The sequence below is a fragment of the Salmo salar genome, chromosome ssa04 (genome assembly GCF_905237065.1).
Source record: "Salmo salar chromosome ssa04, Ssal_v3.1, whole genome shotgun sequence".
Taxonomy (NCBI): domain Eukaryota; kingdom Metazoa; phylum Chordata; class Actinopteri; order Salmoniformes; family Salmonidae; genus Salmo; species Salmo salar.
The window spans coordinates 73,080,146-73,096,529 of NC_059445.1; the positions used below are offsets into that span (position 1 = coordinate 73,080,146).

The 16,384-nt window shown below is 41.3% G+C and overlaps 1 protein-coding gene across 14 annotated transcripts in view; it reads right to left on the reverse strand.

Moving 5' to 3' along the window:
• Nucleotides 1-1,771: 1,771 nt before the first annotated feature.
• pica (Phosphatidylinositol-binding clathrin assembly protein) overlaps nt 1,772-16,384 on the reverse strand; it is a 69,239-nt gene continuing 54,626 nt past the window's right edge. For 11 of the 14 annotated variants that reach the window (XM_014197883.2, XM_014197885.2, XM_014197882.2 and 8 more), the window contains 7 exons: nt 15,186-15,284; nt 14,229-14,259; nt 14,023-14,122; nt 12,613-12,636; nt 9,268-9,327; nt 5,503-5,607; nt 1,772-3,418 (listed from right to left, as the gene is read on the reverse strand). In XM_014197883.2, coding sequence (XP_014053358.1) covers nt 3,404-3,418; nt 5,503-5,607; nt 9,268-9,327; nt 12,613-12,636; nt 14,023-14,122; nt 14,229-14,259; nt 15,186-15,284 — 434 coding nt within the window. In that variant the 3' untranslated portion in view covers nt 1,772-3,403. 14 annotated transcript variants of the gene reach the window in all.

Below are 16,384 nucleotides of genomic sequence, written 5' to 3' on the forward strand. Positions count from 1 at the left end.
AGTCAATAATGAATGTAATTTGAACCCCCTCCATCCTCCCCATTTCCAATGATTTTCATGGTTCCCACCAGACAGGGTAAGCAACAGCCCCGTATCTCCCCTCCACCCAGCAACGGAAGCATAGCGGGCTCAGAAGCAGGCCAAAGAGCTGGAGAGGGATGAAAGGAGTGGCAGCTGCAGCGAGGCAGCCCACAGGCCAACAGAGGACCTCAGTGTGCTACTGTACGGCAGCCAGACCCACCTGCAGGCAAGACCCCTTTAGGTCCTCCTCAGGCCATTCTTGTATTCAACTCATCAACTGGAGTCGAAAAATAATTGATGTCTAGACGTCTATGGGCGTTTCTCAATAATCATATGGTTTCCTCTACTTGCTTTTCCTCCATTTTCTTAGTAGCCAAAGTCCAATAGAACTATAAAGCTGTGCTGGCAGCCTCCAGTGGCATCTGTCTATGGATATATAGGTCAGCCTCAGCTGAGGGGCAGCACAAGCTAAAGTTTGTAGATAAATATTACTTTGTTGCTTGGGTTGGGTGTTCCTTATGTGTGCTGCTAAATTGGGTTGGGGGACCGAGTGGTGCAGCGGTCTAAGGCACTGCATCGCGGTGCTCGAGGCATCACTACAGACCTGGGTTTGATCCCGGGCATCCCTGGGGCTGAGGAGGAGCATTTGGAGCCGGGGTCTTGGATGGGGAAGGGCCCACCACATTCAGCTTCTGCTCCAGAGGTCCCAGGTGCATGTATCCCTGTTGGACAGCACCGAGCGGGGAGGGAGAAAGAAGGGGAGAAGTAGTCCCATATAAGAGATGCATCCTGTTTGGCCTGAGATTTCCCATCGCAACAAGGAAAGACATTGTTACTCTCAGATCGCTACTCTTTCACGATTGCGTCCACTGCCAAATGGAAGTGGCACAGAGGCAATCCCTAAGGCTCTCTCCACCCGTCCCTCTCCCTTCACTCTCCATAGCCTCTGTCCCTGGGACTTTTTATGGGGGGAGGATTCAATAAAGAGCTGAATGTCTGATTCAATACCTTCTGAGTCTAAAATTAATGGCATATTTGTCAATGGATAGCCAAGTTCTATGTAACATTCATGACTTTGTTTTAGCACCTTACGGAAATCATGTTCTCTTCAATACTGTGGTAAAATGAAATTCCCAAATGAAGTGTTATCACAAGTGATTTTTAACCTTTATTTAACTAGGCAAGTCAGTTAAGAACAAATTCTTATTTACAACGACAGCCTAGGAACAGTGGGTTAACTGTCTTGTTCAGGGACAGAACGATAGATTTTACCTTGTCAGCGCGGGGATTCGATCTAGCAACCTTTCAGTTACTGGGCCAACGCTCTATCCACTAGGCTGCCTGCCGCTACCGACGACCTGCCAGCTACCTATCATCCACAAGAGGTTCAAGTAGCCAGGCCAAAGCATGGATACACACACACACACACTTTTGTAAATCTAGCATTGGCCTCATGTTGGCATCAGAGACATGTATTCCCATTAAACATGCAATGAAACTACAAAGCAAGGGTCCGGGAATGTTTTCTTAAACAAATATGCCACATGATGCTTCACAGGGTTAAATCAGCCCTGGTTATAACCTGGGGAGAATTAGAGCGAATTATTAGTCTCCCTCTTCACCAAATATAAAACCCATCTACCTCATTTGGCCACTCAATACATCTGTATGTAATACAGTTGATTACAATTCATTATTATCCATCATCCATTCACATACACCCACACAAACTCAAGATACTGGGGCAAAACACGTTGTGGGAATTATTATTATTCTTTTTTTAAACACTGTGGAAACTGCACTTTATTGGAAAATCAACCAAAAGTCTGCATACATACATTCATTTATATATTTAATATAAACAAAAATATAATCTGCAGGGACAATGCAGTAAATATTTGATGAATAGAATAACCTTCTGGTTTTGACCATCCTGCACATATCCTTCCTATCATGGGATAGGCTCTCTTCTATATACACACACAAAGCACCGATCAACAGTGTTCCATTTCTCCCTGCTTAACTGGACCCTTCTGCCCACTTATCAGACATGGGATCAAATACTCATTTCACACTTTATCTGTGCTTGATTGAACTCGTCTGGCTTAATGGACCAACTGAATTGTCCCAAAACTGCTAACACAGCCCATCTGGCACTCTAGACAGGCTAAAGCAAACAAAGTATTTAAAAGATGTCCAATAGTATTTGAACCCAGGTCTGCCACTTACACAGAGAGCTGACCCACCAGTGACACAGTTTTTTCCCCTGCCTCCTGTGAAGATCACCTCCCTCTTTCCCCCAATCCCAGTGCTGGTCTATGTAAAGATGGCCCCGAGCCTGAAGGACACTCTGCACATTCAGGTTGGAAAGGCAGCCATGTAAAATAAACGACATGCCAAGCGTAAAGCATAAATGCGGATCCATCTCAATGCAATGCCGCCGAATCACAAATGTAGTGCTTTGCTAGTGCGTGAAAATGTTCCCTTGCAAAAACAAAAAAAGACCCTAGCTCACAGAATTGACTGTATTGAATGAATACCCTTGTTTGACGTCCATAACACCCCTTACACATGGAGGGTTGTGACTTTGAGCCACAAAGAACTGTGCTTGACATTATGCCGGTTCAGTGATTAGAGCTAAACTGTCTGTTGACAGTCAGTTACATTTTTTCATCTTTATATTAACTATTTTTTTACTCTGTCACTCTCAAACTCAAATTATACAATCAATCATAACCATGTATAAACCTGAATACCTCCCACATGGAAGAGTTCAATGACATTATTATTATTATTTCTTCCCCCCCCCATTTCCTCCGTGGGTAATCATAAATAAATACTAACAATACACAAGGAATGTCTACTGCAAACGTAATAAAACTTTTTTTAAAGAGAAAATATTGAAATCATGGTATAAAACGGAGGTTAGCGTTACTAATCAGTGATGGTTAAATTAGATAATGCACGATTGATGATCAGATCAAGCAATTCTTCCACTCGTCGCACTTGAACCCACGTCCTCACCCCAAGAACATCAAGCTGAGTGTGATAACCCACTATTTTTATACATAACAGCAAAGTCAAATGATCTCCCTTTCCACACCCATGTTTATCTTTGACAGAAGACAAATGGGATGAGTGATCCCTGTAGAGGGGTTATAACGGCAGCACACCTTTTCTCAGAAGACAAATGACAAAATGGGATCCTTGTCCTACGTATACTTGACACGTCTTGGACATGGCTTCCTCCCCTTGATTCCTTCAAGTCCTTTCTTATTTGGGCTGATATTCTCGAAGATGAGTAAAAACAGATTTTTACTTGAAAGTGAAAGTTTAGCTGCTTCTTGGTTTGTCTTCAGAGGACAAAAGCCTCCCTTTCAGGTTACATGAACTGCATCTGCAGAGAGAAAGGAAGGCCATGCTGAATACAGTCACTTTTTAAGAAGAGTTATCATTCAAAGCATTTGTTTCAGAAAATGATTATGCCAAACAACGTTCATACTCCTTGCTTTCCTTGATAACAAACCAAACTCTTTCACAAACATAGGCCAGAATACAACAAAAAAATTATTTGATTGTGGGTTTTTTTCCACAGGTGTTCTCAGATGTGTGTTTGATTTGCACAGCAGTGTCCATAATGGAGAGCATTGACACTGATTCAGGAATCGCCAGTCCCGTGTCATGACCTGTTGAGCGGTCCTCCGGCATACCACGGGACTGACCATTCTTTAATCCAAAATGCCCTCCATCCAGGACATACTGCTGGACAAATCCAACACACCTGAAATTGCAGTGCAGAACAATCTATTGAATTCCGGCCTCATTTAGCTTTAATTTGATGCAAATGTGATGTATGCAAACCAAAAATGTAAATTGCAGCATGATAAACAAACATAGGGCTGAAGTAAGTCCACTCTGGAGAAAATAATCAACATATTTAGCCGTCTACATTTGACTTAACTGTGTTAAAATAAATAAAATAAAAAAACAATATTACTCAAATACATGGTGGCATTTAACAGTCACCTTCCACAACATAATTTATGCAAATGTAGATTTGATATTTGATGCAAACCAAATGGGGCTGGGTTTTAAAAGAAATGTCTCAAAGGTTTATCAAGTGATAGATATGGTTTAATAACAGTACTACTTTTATTACGCTGTCAAAATGTCACATGGACCAATGTACTTTTTGAAAAGTGTTGTTTCACAGTCTCGGTCAGACTTCCGTGCAGACATGCAACGCATCTTACAGGTGGTTGAGTGACTATAAAGGGAATGACTGAGCCAGTGTTTGTCGTTGAAGCACAAATAAATCAACAAACTCACTGTGTACACGGCCAGTGGAGCAAAAGTTTGCAGATATGAGCATGCAGCCCAAACGCCAAGACACACACAGGACATGTAGCTAAAGATGTTCTACAAGAAATCCTTGAGAGAGAGCTGGGCAAAAGGGTCCTTTTCTGGCGCTCTGAGAGGACTCTGACTGGAGGGACTAGAAGCTGCCGAGGACTAGTTCAGAGAGAATGACAGGGTCAGGGGAATGGAGGAACAGCTAAAGAGGGAAAAAGAAACGGGAGGAGCGGAAAACCTAGCTACAGATATGAAGGGAATAGAATGGAGAGAACAAGGTCAGGTCCAGAGTGTAGCTGCCTAACATGTTCAGTGTGGAGGTAAAACCTTACAACTCTTGACATGACAGCAGATCAGAGTATCGTGCAAGAAAAGAAACCCTGCTTCCCCAAAATATATTCTCCTAAGGTTGCTACCATTCTGATTTAGAGTCTACTGAAGAGATGAAACAGGGATGAGGGTGTACATATCCATAGAGACTTACAGTCGTGAGTGAATGCATACATTTTCACAACATCACTGAAATGGCATGAGGGTGAATGTGGAAGCGCATTCTGAATAGAAGTCCCAAAACACCGAATTCCAATTGCCCTCCGGAATAGAATTCTTTATGCCACATTACATCATTTAACAGTGATATATGGAATACCCATGTGTGTATTCCAATACCACTTTTATGGAGAATGGGTTGTGGTGCTGGACGATGCTTCCTGCAGACAGATTTTTCCATACAGACAACAGGCAGACCACCTCAGTGGGAGTTAATTTGGCCACAGAATCAGACTTAGATAGCAGAGATCAAATCCAATTTTGGAATTAAATTAAAATTCCATAAATTTAAATGGAATTGACCCCATTCTGATAGATACTAGTTCAAGGATGTGGACAATTTAGCCAGGCACCTCTCCTCAGAAAGCAAGAAGAGTTGGGATCTGCTCCAGGGTGAACTTTCCCCTATGTACAGATCTATGATCAGCTTCCCCTCACCCATTCCTAACCATAGCCATTAGTGGGGGAAATTCTAAACTGACCCTAGATCAGCATCAAGGGGGAAACTTAACCCTACTCCTTGGCATCCGTTCAGATGAAAGCTACTGGGGAAGGGAGTAGAATGGAGAGCACCTGTACCTGTGCTCCTGGGCCCGGGCCAAAGGGGTTGGCCGGCCTCACAACCGGTTGGCTGTACATCATGGTGGGTTGGTTTATCATGGCCATAGAACCCATCTGGGGAGGCTGAAGAAAGACAAATAACCAAACAAAATTAAAATTGTGAAAAACAAAACGACATCCTGCTGAAGAAATGGCAATTATTCTGACAAAACTGCTCATGTTATTTCAGTGAGACATGACGGGTTATGTAGTAGTACAATGTCTCAGTCTCAAGCGCAGTGGAATTTCAACAGAACAAAATCATTGTTTAATTTCCTCGGCTGATTTGACTATGGTGACTAATTAACTGTAGTTCAAATATACAGTAGCTCCTTAATGAGACAAGCACTGGGGAGTAAAAGTTAACCACTACAGCTGAATCAGCCCATCTTGTGATGCATTGAGAGTATGAGTAGCGCTTGGCATTGTCAATCATTACAAGACATCTGTCACTTTTCCATTTGATTTGTCATGAACCCTTTGGCTCATCTGTGGATGTAGAAATTAACGAGACCATAGTTTACACTATACCATGCAATACACTGCCACAAATTGGTCCGAGTGTTACATGCTTCAAAAGCAAAACACTGATTAAAAACATAAAAAGGTATTCCCCATTGAAATATAATGAATAAAATGGCCTAGGAACCTCTATCCCTGGCAATTTAACTGGTAAAATAATGGGTACACGCAACGGCTGCCTGGTATTGAAATGCAATTATTTCCATGGTAATGTAGGAATGTTCATTCAAATGATGTTAACTGATGTGGCTCATGCAATGGAATATTTTTTGTAATGTCAGTTGAGTTGAATCAACAAATCACAGCACATATTGATGGGTACACTTCCTGTTTTACTTCTTGATTTTTACCTATGGCTGCCAGTCCAGCCATTAATCCATAATTACCTTGAATGGGGACGCCTGTCCTATTTATTCTATGGTATACATGCGGTACATGCGGTAAAGAGGTCAATCAAACCCAATCAAAACAATGGAACTGCAATGGAAATGGTGGGGGAAAGATCCCGAATCTCCTCATTACCCCCCAAGCAGAATTTGCCTAGTTAGTGTAAAATACACATAAACAATAACCTAAGTATAATGCTTGTAAGGATGTCAACCCCAATATATGTTCATGTGATCTTAACCAATCAACTGCATTACAGTTAAAAATGACTGACTACCACCACCGATTTCTAAGTGCTAGCTATGCCACCAGCTTATAAGAATGGGAGTTAGCGTTTAGCAGTCACTTCTTCTAAACCCGAAAAAGGGACAACTTATAAATGTTTTGCAGCGTAAACAGCCAAATGTATATCCAAATCAGACTTTAGTAACCACATTGTGGGCCTGTTACAATACATCAATCGTGACGGACAAAGTGGAGTGGCACTTTGGTCTGTAGCTCTCAGCAGCTCTTTAACCCCCCACAACATCACCGCCGCTGACAAGAGCACCAGCTCTCTCACCACCACCAACACATCACTGGAGTAGGGCTCTGACAGTCATGGAATTTTGCCTGGCCGTCCAGTCTTCAGTCAGTTGTTTGTTCCACAAAAATAATAATAAAAAAAAAAACGTTTTGACAGTTATTTTATTTTCATGATGGTCCTCATCCATAATCGTCAGTTACACGTTAATTGTGCCAGCCCTACACTGGAAGTCAACCAAATCTGTGCTACTGCAGTATTATGCTGGTGAAATAGTACATTTGAATTATTGTTAGGACTTGGCCTTTTAGCTTCTTTAAAAGCACAGGAATGGTCACCTTTGCATTGGAAAGGCCTGTATTCATAGTGTCTAGAAGTAGGAGTGCCGATACAGGTTCAGGCCCCCTCGGTCCATTCATTATAATGTAAAAAGGCCAAACTGATCCTACTATGATACGCTTTATGAACCCGGGCCCTGGAGTGAACCAGTGCTAAAGGATTTCTTTTTTTGCAGAAGTCAACCTAGCAAACAACAATTGTCATTGGTTCAAAGTAAGTGGAATGATAATTTCTTCCTGACAAACAGAAGGCTTAGAGATGTAATCAACATCAATTAATGTACTGAATGTGGTATTCACAAAGCTCCAAAAAGGTCTGCTACAGTATGGTGCAACATTCTCAGAACGTGTAAAAAATTATAATGTTAGATATACAGTACCAGTCAAAAGTTGATACACCTACTCATTCCTGGGTTTTTCTTTATTTGTACTATTTTCTACATTATAGAATACTAGTGAAGACATCAAAACTATGAAATAATGTAGTAACCAAAAAAAAGTGTTAAACAAATAAAAATATATTTCATATTTGAGATTCTTCAAAATAGCCACCCTTTGCCTTGATGAAAGCTTTGCACACTCTTGGCATTCTCTTAACCAGCTTCATGAGGTAATCACCTGGAATGCATTTCATTTAACAGGTGTGCCTTTTTGTGGAATTTCTTTCCTTCTTAATGCGTTTGAGCCAATCAGTATGTATACAGAAGATAGCCCTATTTGGTAAAATACCAAGTCCATATTATGGCAAGAACAGCTCAAATAAGCAAAGAGAAACAACAGTCCATCATTACTTTAAGACATGAAGGTCAGTCAATCCGGAACATTTCAAGAACTTTGAAAGTTTCTTCAAGTGCAGTCTCAAAAACCATCAAGCTTTATGATGAAACTGGCTCTCATAAGGACCGCCACAGGAAAGGAAGACCCAGAGTTACCTTTGCTGCAAAGGATATGTTCATTAGAGTTAACTGCACCTCAGAAATTACAGCCCAAATAAATGCTTCAGAGCTCAAGTAAGAGACACATCTCAACATCAACTGTTCAGAGGAGACTGCGTGAATCAGACCTTCATGGTCGAATTGCTGCAAAGAAACCACTAAAGGACACCAATAATAAGAAGAGACATGCTTGGGCCAAGAAACGCGAGCAATGGACATAAGACCGGTGGAAATCTGTCCTTTGGTCTGATGAGTCCAAATCTGAGATTTTTGGTTCCAACTGCGTCTTTGTGAGACGCAGAGTAGGTGAACGGATGATCTCCGCATGCGTGGTTCCCATCCTGAAGCATGGATGAGGATGTGTGATGGTGCTTTGCTGGTGACACTGTCTGATTTATTTAGAATTCAAGGCACACTTAACCAGTATGGCTACCACAGCATTCTGCAGCGATAAGCTCAAACCAGATGGAATGACGTAGTGGGACTGTCATTTGTTTTTCACCTTCAGGCTGTGTAAAGGGTTATTTGACCAAGAAGGAGAATGATGGAGTGCTGCATCAGATGACCTGGCCTCCACAATCAACTGACCTCAACCCAATTGAGATGGTTTGGGATGAGTTGGACCGCAGAGTGAAGGAAAAGCAGCCAACAAGTTCTCAGCATATGTGGGAACTCCTTCAAGACTGTTGGAAAAGCATTCCAGGTGACGCTGGTTGAGAGAATGCCAAAGGTTTGCAAAGATGTCATCAAGGCAAAGGGTGGGTACTTTGAAGAATCTCAAATATAAAATAAATGTTGATTTGTTGAACACTTTTTTGGGTTACTACATGATTCCATATGCGTTATTTCATAGTGTTGATGTTGTCACTACTATTCTACAATGTAGACAATAGTCAAAAAATTAACATATATAAAAAATAAATAAAAATCCTTGAATGAGTAGGTGTCCAAACATTTGACTGGTACTTTATATATAAAAAGGGTTCCGAGGCATGGCTTCATGAGATTGAAAAGATAAAGCCCCCCCCAAACTGCTTACCATTCCATATGCCATCATTCCCGTCGGCGTTGTTGCAGGGAAGGCCATGACAGATGGTGCCTGAGATGACACAAGCAAAGATGATCACTCAATGAACCAGGACACTTTTACAGAAAGTTACGCACTCCCTTTAAGAGTGTGCTCCTAATCTCAGCTCGTTACCTGTATAAAAGACACCTGGGAGCCAGAAATCTTTTTGATTGAGATGGGGTCAAATACTTATTTCCCTCATTAAAATGCAAATCAATTTATAACATTTTTGACATGCGTTTTTCTGGATTGTTGTTGTTGTTTTTCTGTCTCTCACTGTTCAAATAAACCTACCATTAAAATTATAGACTGATCCTTTCTTTGTCAGTGGGCAAAAGTACAAAATCAGCAGGGGATCAAATACGTTTTTCCCCCCCTCACTGTAGGGGTTCACATACTTTTTCCAACCTACACTGTGAATGTTTAAATGACGTATTAGGACAAGAAAAATACAATAATTTGTGTGTTATTAGTTTAAGCACACTATGTTTGTCTATTGTTGTGACTTATATGAAGATCAGGTTAAATTTGCTGACAAATTTATGCAGAAACCCAGGTAATTCCAAAGGGTTCACATACTTTTTCTTGCCACTGTGCACGCACATGCATGGTCCCTCAGTCAAGTATTGCATTTCAAGCACAGATTAAATTACAAAAACCAGGGAAAGCATAAATTACAAAAACCTTTTTTAAAGCATAAAGAAGGGCAGTGGTTGGTAGATGAGTAACAATAACAAATCAGACATTGAATATATCTTTAAGCATGGTCAAGTTAATAATTACGCTGTGGATTATGTATTAAACCACCCAGTCACAAAGACACAGTTTGTCCTTCTGAACTGAGCTGCAGGACGGGTATGAAACTGCTCAGGGATGTCACCATGAGGCCAATGGTGATTTTAAAACAGCTACAGAGTTCAATGGCTGTGATGGGAGAAAACTGAAGCTGGATCAACAACATTGTAGTGACTCCACAATAACGACCTAAATGACAGAGTGAAAATAAATTAAATATACAGAATACAAATATTCCAAAATATGCCTGTGCATGCAACAAGGCACCAAAGTAATGTTGAAAAAACCCCACAAAGGAATAACATTTTTGGCCTAAATGCAAAGCCTTATGTTTGGGACAATTCCAACACAACATCAGAGTAACTGCCTCCTTATTTTCAAGCATGGTGGTGGCTGCATCACAGGGAGAGGATTTCACCTTTCAGCAGGACAATAACCTACAACACAAAGCCAAATGTACACTGGAGCTGCTTACCAAGAGAGTGAATGTTCCTGCTTGAAAAATCTATGTCAAGACTTGAAAATTGCCGTCTATCCATGATCCCGAACAACTTGACAGTGCTTGAAAAATCTTTGAAAAGAATAATGGGCAACTATTGCACAATACTGGTGTGCAAAGCTCTTATGAGACTCACCCTAGGAGACTTCAGCTGTAATCACTGCCAAAGGTGTTTCTAACACCTATCTAATGAAGGTATATTAGTATTTTATTTTTCATTCACCTTTTTATATTAGAGTTGTGTATGTTGTGTAGATCGTGGACAAAAACATGGCAATTATATCAATTTTAATCTCACTTTGTAACACAAAATGTGAAGAAATCCAGGCGGAGTGTCAACTTTCTCCAGGCACTGTAACTTAGTGTAAATAAAGACAGTTTAATATTCATGTTTAGTTAATGAATCACTTTTACAAAATAACAGGTGCACACTTAGGAAATTTGGTCCTCTCCAGAAACAACCCACCTGAACAATGTTGTCTTTGTTCATCTCTCTGACAAGCTACAATTGTCCAATTCACATGCAAGACTTCATACTCATTGCCTGCCTACTTCCACTTTGGCAAGATTAATGGAACATCTGGGAACCATTTGTAGCATGCCTGTCCTTATTTCCCCTAGTTTACCCTTACAGTGTATGTTAGAGCTAACCAGAAGAGCTGTGTGGGAATCTTAAGCACAGAGAGCGAGAGAGCCCTGAAGCAAGAAGCTGTTACTTGCAGGTGCAGAGCTGCTCTGCTGAAAAAGACAGAGGGGGGCTTTTATAGAGGAACTGCTAGACTATCACACAGCCCCCACAGTAGTAAGTAACAAACCCTGATTTGTTTCAACATCACAGGCCATTCAGTTGCATGAAAAAGGCACACTCGTGAAGGAAATATTTCATCAGCAATCAAGCCATTGAAAAGGGTCAGAATTAACAAGATGATGTACAAAGAATAAATGTTGGGGTCATAACAGTCAGCACTTGTTTCGAACATCCAAAAGTCCTTTTTCAACTTCTCACATTGATCACAAATGCTTTGCATAAAAGCATACTCAGCAGACAATATTTCGGTCATTGCAGACATTAGCTTGAATAGGAAAATATTTGAGGATCACCAGATACTATTTAGAATGACCCAATGGAAAGCAGTCATTTTCAATGGAAGGAGGTGATGTGCGGAACATTTAGACTGTTGGTGATGTTATCCGAGTTGAGCAAGGTAGAACTTTATACAAATCAGGGGGTGATAACCAAATCGGGATAAGGTATGTCTCGCTAGCCAGCTTTGATACTGTGGTAGATAGGCTTCCAGTCAACATGCTGTTTTGCACCCTGTTTAGAAGAAACAACCACGAGGGGAGAATGAGGAAAAGTCTTAAAGCAAAGTAATATCTGGTGAAAACGTAAAAATAAAAAAGGTTTTAAGTGTGAGTTATCAACCATGCAGTTACCTAAGATCATACCCCAGTTTCAGACTCGTCTATATCAATAGACAGGTATGGGGTGGTCTAGTGGTTAACACCATTGCCTCAACACATACGAGAAGGGCACACAGCGGCAAAACATTTGTTCTTATTGTAGAAATTCAGATGTATTCAAAATATTTTCTCCCTTCATTTTGTCACGGCTCACATGTCATGTTATAACTGTCATGATGTCACAACAGTCATGTAATTATTATACAGGCAGTATGTGACCCTCATGACGCAGGCACTGAGCAAGGTGTGACGAGAAGTTCAATAACAAAATACGACAAAGGATGGTTTTTTTCTACAGTAGGTCTAACGACTGTCCATAGACACTTGTACCATTCTAATGGTCTACAGACATGTAGTCAGAGGAGGAGAGGAAAGTCAGGACAGGACAGGTCATGCTGTGGGATCTGTGTTAGATTGAGGTCAACAGGTCAGAAGAAGCCCATGGTGCAGACCACACCAGTCAGAGAGAACACGTGGCTGGGTGAATGTGTGGGGTTAATACCAGGCATGCCAGCTTTGGTCAAAGAGCAGGAAATAGTACAACCATTGAGACTTACGTATTGTGGGAAATGCATGCCGTTCTGTATTTTTTCCCCAGGAGAACATTTATACAATGCAAAAGACATTTGAGACACAGATTAGAAAATATTGTAACAACAATGTTTAGTGAACACAGAGCAAAACCACACACACACAATTGGTGCTTTCTGTCCATATGATCTGTATGCATCAGGAACTTAAAACAAGCAGTGTTTGTGTTGGATAAACAATTCCCAAAGCAGATGAGGAAAAAACACATTTCTTTTCATAAATCATATTATTTTATAGGATCCATTAGCTGGCACTAATGGTGACAGCTTGTCTTACTGGGGTCTGACAGAAAAGGAAAAAATGACAGACAAAATACTTTACAATTTACATATACAGTGCATTCTGAAAGTATTCAGACACCTTGACTTTTCTCACATTACAGCCATATTTTAAAATTGAATAAATTATCCCCCCCCCCCTCAATCTACACACAATACCCCATTATGACAAAGCAAAAACAGGTTTATAGCAAGTTTGGAGCAGGTTTTCATCAAGGATCTCTGTACTTTGTTCAATTCATCTTTCCCTCGATCCTGACTAGTCTTCCAGTCCCTGCCATTGAAAAACATCCCCAAAGCATGATGCTACCACCACCATGCTTCACTGTAGGGATGGTGCCAGGTTTCCTCCAGACATGACGCTTCGAAATTCAGGCCAAATAGTTCAATTTCATCAGACCAGAGAAGCTTGTTGTTCATGGTCTGAGAGTGCCTTTTACTGAAGAGTAGCTTCCGTCTGGCCACTCTACCATAAAGGCCTGATTGGTGGAGTGCTGCAGAGATGGTTGTCCTTCTGGAAGTTTCTCCCATCTTCACAGAGGAACTCTGGAGCTCTGTCTGAGTGACCATTGGGTTCTTTCTTGGTCACTTCCCTGATCAAGGCCCTACTCCCCCGATTTCTCAGTTTGGCCAGGCAGCCAGCTCTAGGAAGAGTCTTGGTGGTTCCAAACTTCTTCCATTTAAGAATGGAGGCCACAGTGTTCTTGGGAACCTATAAAGCTGCAGAAATGTTTTGGTACCCTTCCCCAGATCTGTGCCTCGACACAATCCTGTCTCGGAGCTCTACGGACAATTCCTTCGACCTCATGTCTTCGCTTTGTCATTATGGGGTATTGTGTGTAGATTGATGAGGAAAAATATTAATTTAATACATTTTAGAATAAGGCTGTAGCGTAATAAAATGTGGAAAAAGTCAAGGGGTCTGAATACTTTCGAATGCACTATATTTAAAAACATGTAGTGTGCATCTATCAGTTACACATACATGTCAGTACATACACACAAGTAGCAGTACGATTAATATTGATCAATGCATTACAATTTTGTGATCAGAACTGGATACAATACTAAAGAAAGACTTATGCCAAACAAACTTACCATGGTGGCAGGGTTCCATGTGGTAGACGGAGCACTCTTTGGTTGCCAATTGTATCCACCTGTCAACTTCTTCTCACCAGGCTGACTCCAATGAATATCACTACATAGGAAATGGAAATGCTAATTATTTTCATTCAACTGCAATATATCAGTATGGTAAAAAATTATAATTAGTCATTCCAGTTCCGTTATCATTGCATTCTTACTTTTTTGCCACACCATTGCCAATTCCCAAATCTAAAAAGGAGAGAGAATACATTGTTAGTTGAGCACATAGAGCCGCTGACTCGACCATCTCTCATTAAAATACACCAAAAAAGATGGCATGTGACACTTCATCTGGCAGCTGGTCTGCTAAAATGTTAAGTATCAATAGCACATATGCAGCGGACCATTATTTCTAGCACACCAAGACAGTCGTGAAGAGGGCACGACAAAACCTATTAACCCTCAGGAGACTGAAAAGGGTCAAGGATCTTCAGATCCTCAAAAGGTTCTACAGCTGTACCATCGAGAGCATCCTGACTGGTTGCATCACTGCCTAATATGGCAACTGCTCGGCCTCCGACCGCAAAGCACTACAGAGGGTAGTGGGTACGGCCCGGCACATCACTGGAGCCAAGCTTCCTGCCATCCAGGACCTCTATACCAGGCGGTGTCGGAGGAAGGCCCCAAAAATTGTCAAAGACTCCAGCCACCCTAGTCAGACTGTTCTCTCTGCTACCACACGGCAAGGTGTACCGGAGCGCCAAGTCTAGGTCCAAGAGGCTTCTAAACAGCTTTAACCCCCAAGCCATAAGACTCCTGAACATCTAATCAAATGGCTACCCAGACTACTTGCATTGCCCCCCCTTTTACGCGGCTGCTACTCTGTTATTATCTAAGCATAAGTCACTTTAATAACTCTACCCACATGTATATATTACCTCAATTACCTCGACTGACCGCTGCCCCTGCACATTGACTTTGAATCGGTTTCCCCTGTATATAGCCTCACTATTGTTATTTTACTGCTGCTCTTTAATTATTTGTTACTTTATTTCATTTTTTAAGTATTTCACTGTAAGGTCTACACCTGTTGTATTTGGCGCATGTGACAAATAAAATGTGATCATTACAGTATGGTGGGAGTAAGACCTAAGGAGCACGTTGATGATACATACTGCCCACAAGGTTGGCCAAGGACGAGTCCAGGTCATCCGACACCAGCTTCCCAAGCTGCTGCCCGTTTGGGATTAGCCCCTGGCTGGGCGAGGAGGCCACTGTGGGTTTGAGGATGCCACCTAAAACATTATTAATAAAAAAAGGAAGGAGGGTGGGAGGGGGTAAAAGACAGAACGCCACAGACAAGACAGGAAAGAGGATGTGGTTAACGGTGGGAAGCAGATGTCGCACGTGAAAATGACAATAAGTTTGCTGGCACAGTCCAGGACTGAGGAGTGTATAGTCAACTCACCCAGTCATGTGCCATAAAACAGCCAAGGCCCAAAGTGTGTGTTCACCCAATGGACAAGGGAGAGAAACAAAACAATGGTGAGATTGTGAGTGAAGCACCTCAAAACCCACATATTAGATACATGTACACCACCGGTGAAAAGTTTTACAACACCTAATCATTCAACGGTTTTTCTTTATTTTTACTATTTTCTACATTGTAGAATAATAGTGAAGACATCAAAACTATGAAATAACACATATGGAATCATGTAGTAACTTAGATTTGAGATTCTTCAAATAGCCACCCTTTGCCTTGATGACAGCTTTGCAAATTCTTGGCATTGTTGTATTTCATAGTTTTGATTTCATAGTTGATGTCTTCACTATTATTCTACAATGTAGAAAATAGTAAAAATAAAGAAAAACCTTTGAATGAGTAGGTGTTGTAAAACTTTTCACCGGTAGTGTATGTGTACCTTCTCCGCTCTTCACTATACGCTTTATTGAGCACCAAAAGGCACTTTGCTGCCAAATGCACCTTTCTGTGATGTACTTATGACTTCGTAGGCATAACTACTCAGGGGTAGAAGGATATGTCGAGTTAAGTTGAAATGGTGCCAATACTCATTTCCTAAGCTCTTCCATTTCACGCAAGATTAGACAATGTGATGGAGAAGTGTTACACTGCAGTGAGAAGATGAGGACAGCACTACCCTGAGTCTTTGGGTTCTGTTCATGACAAACTGTCATGTTCCAGGCCCCGGCCGTGGCAGTGAAAGAGTTCAAGTATTTATGGCTAAAGGAGCTCGGAGGCACCGGAGCAGACCTTGCCAGTTATGAAACCCGCCATGTGTCGAATGACAGACAGGTAATTGAAAACAGTGCATGTGAATCCCTGAGGGAAGGCTGCGCTTTCCCATGCAAA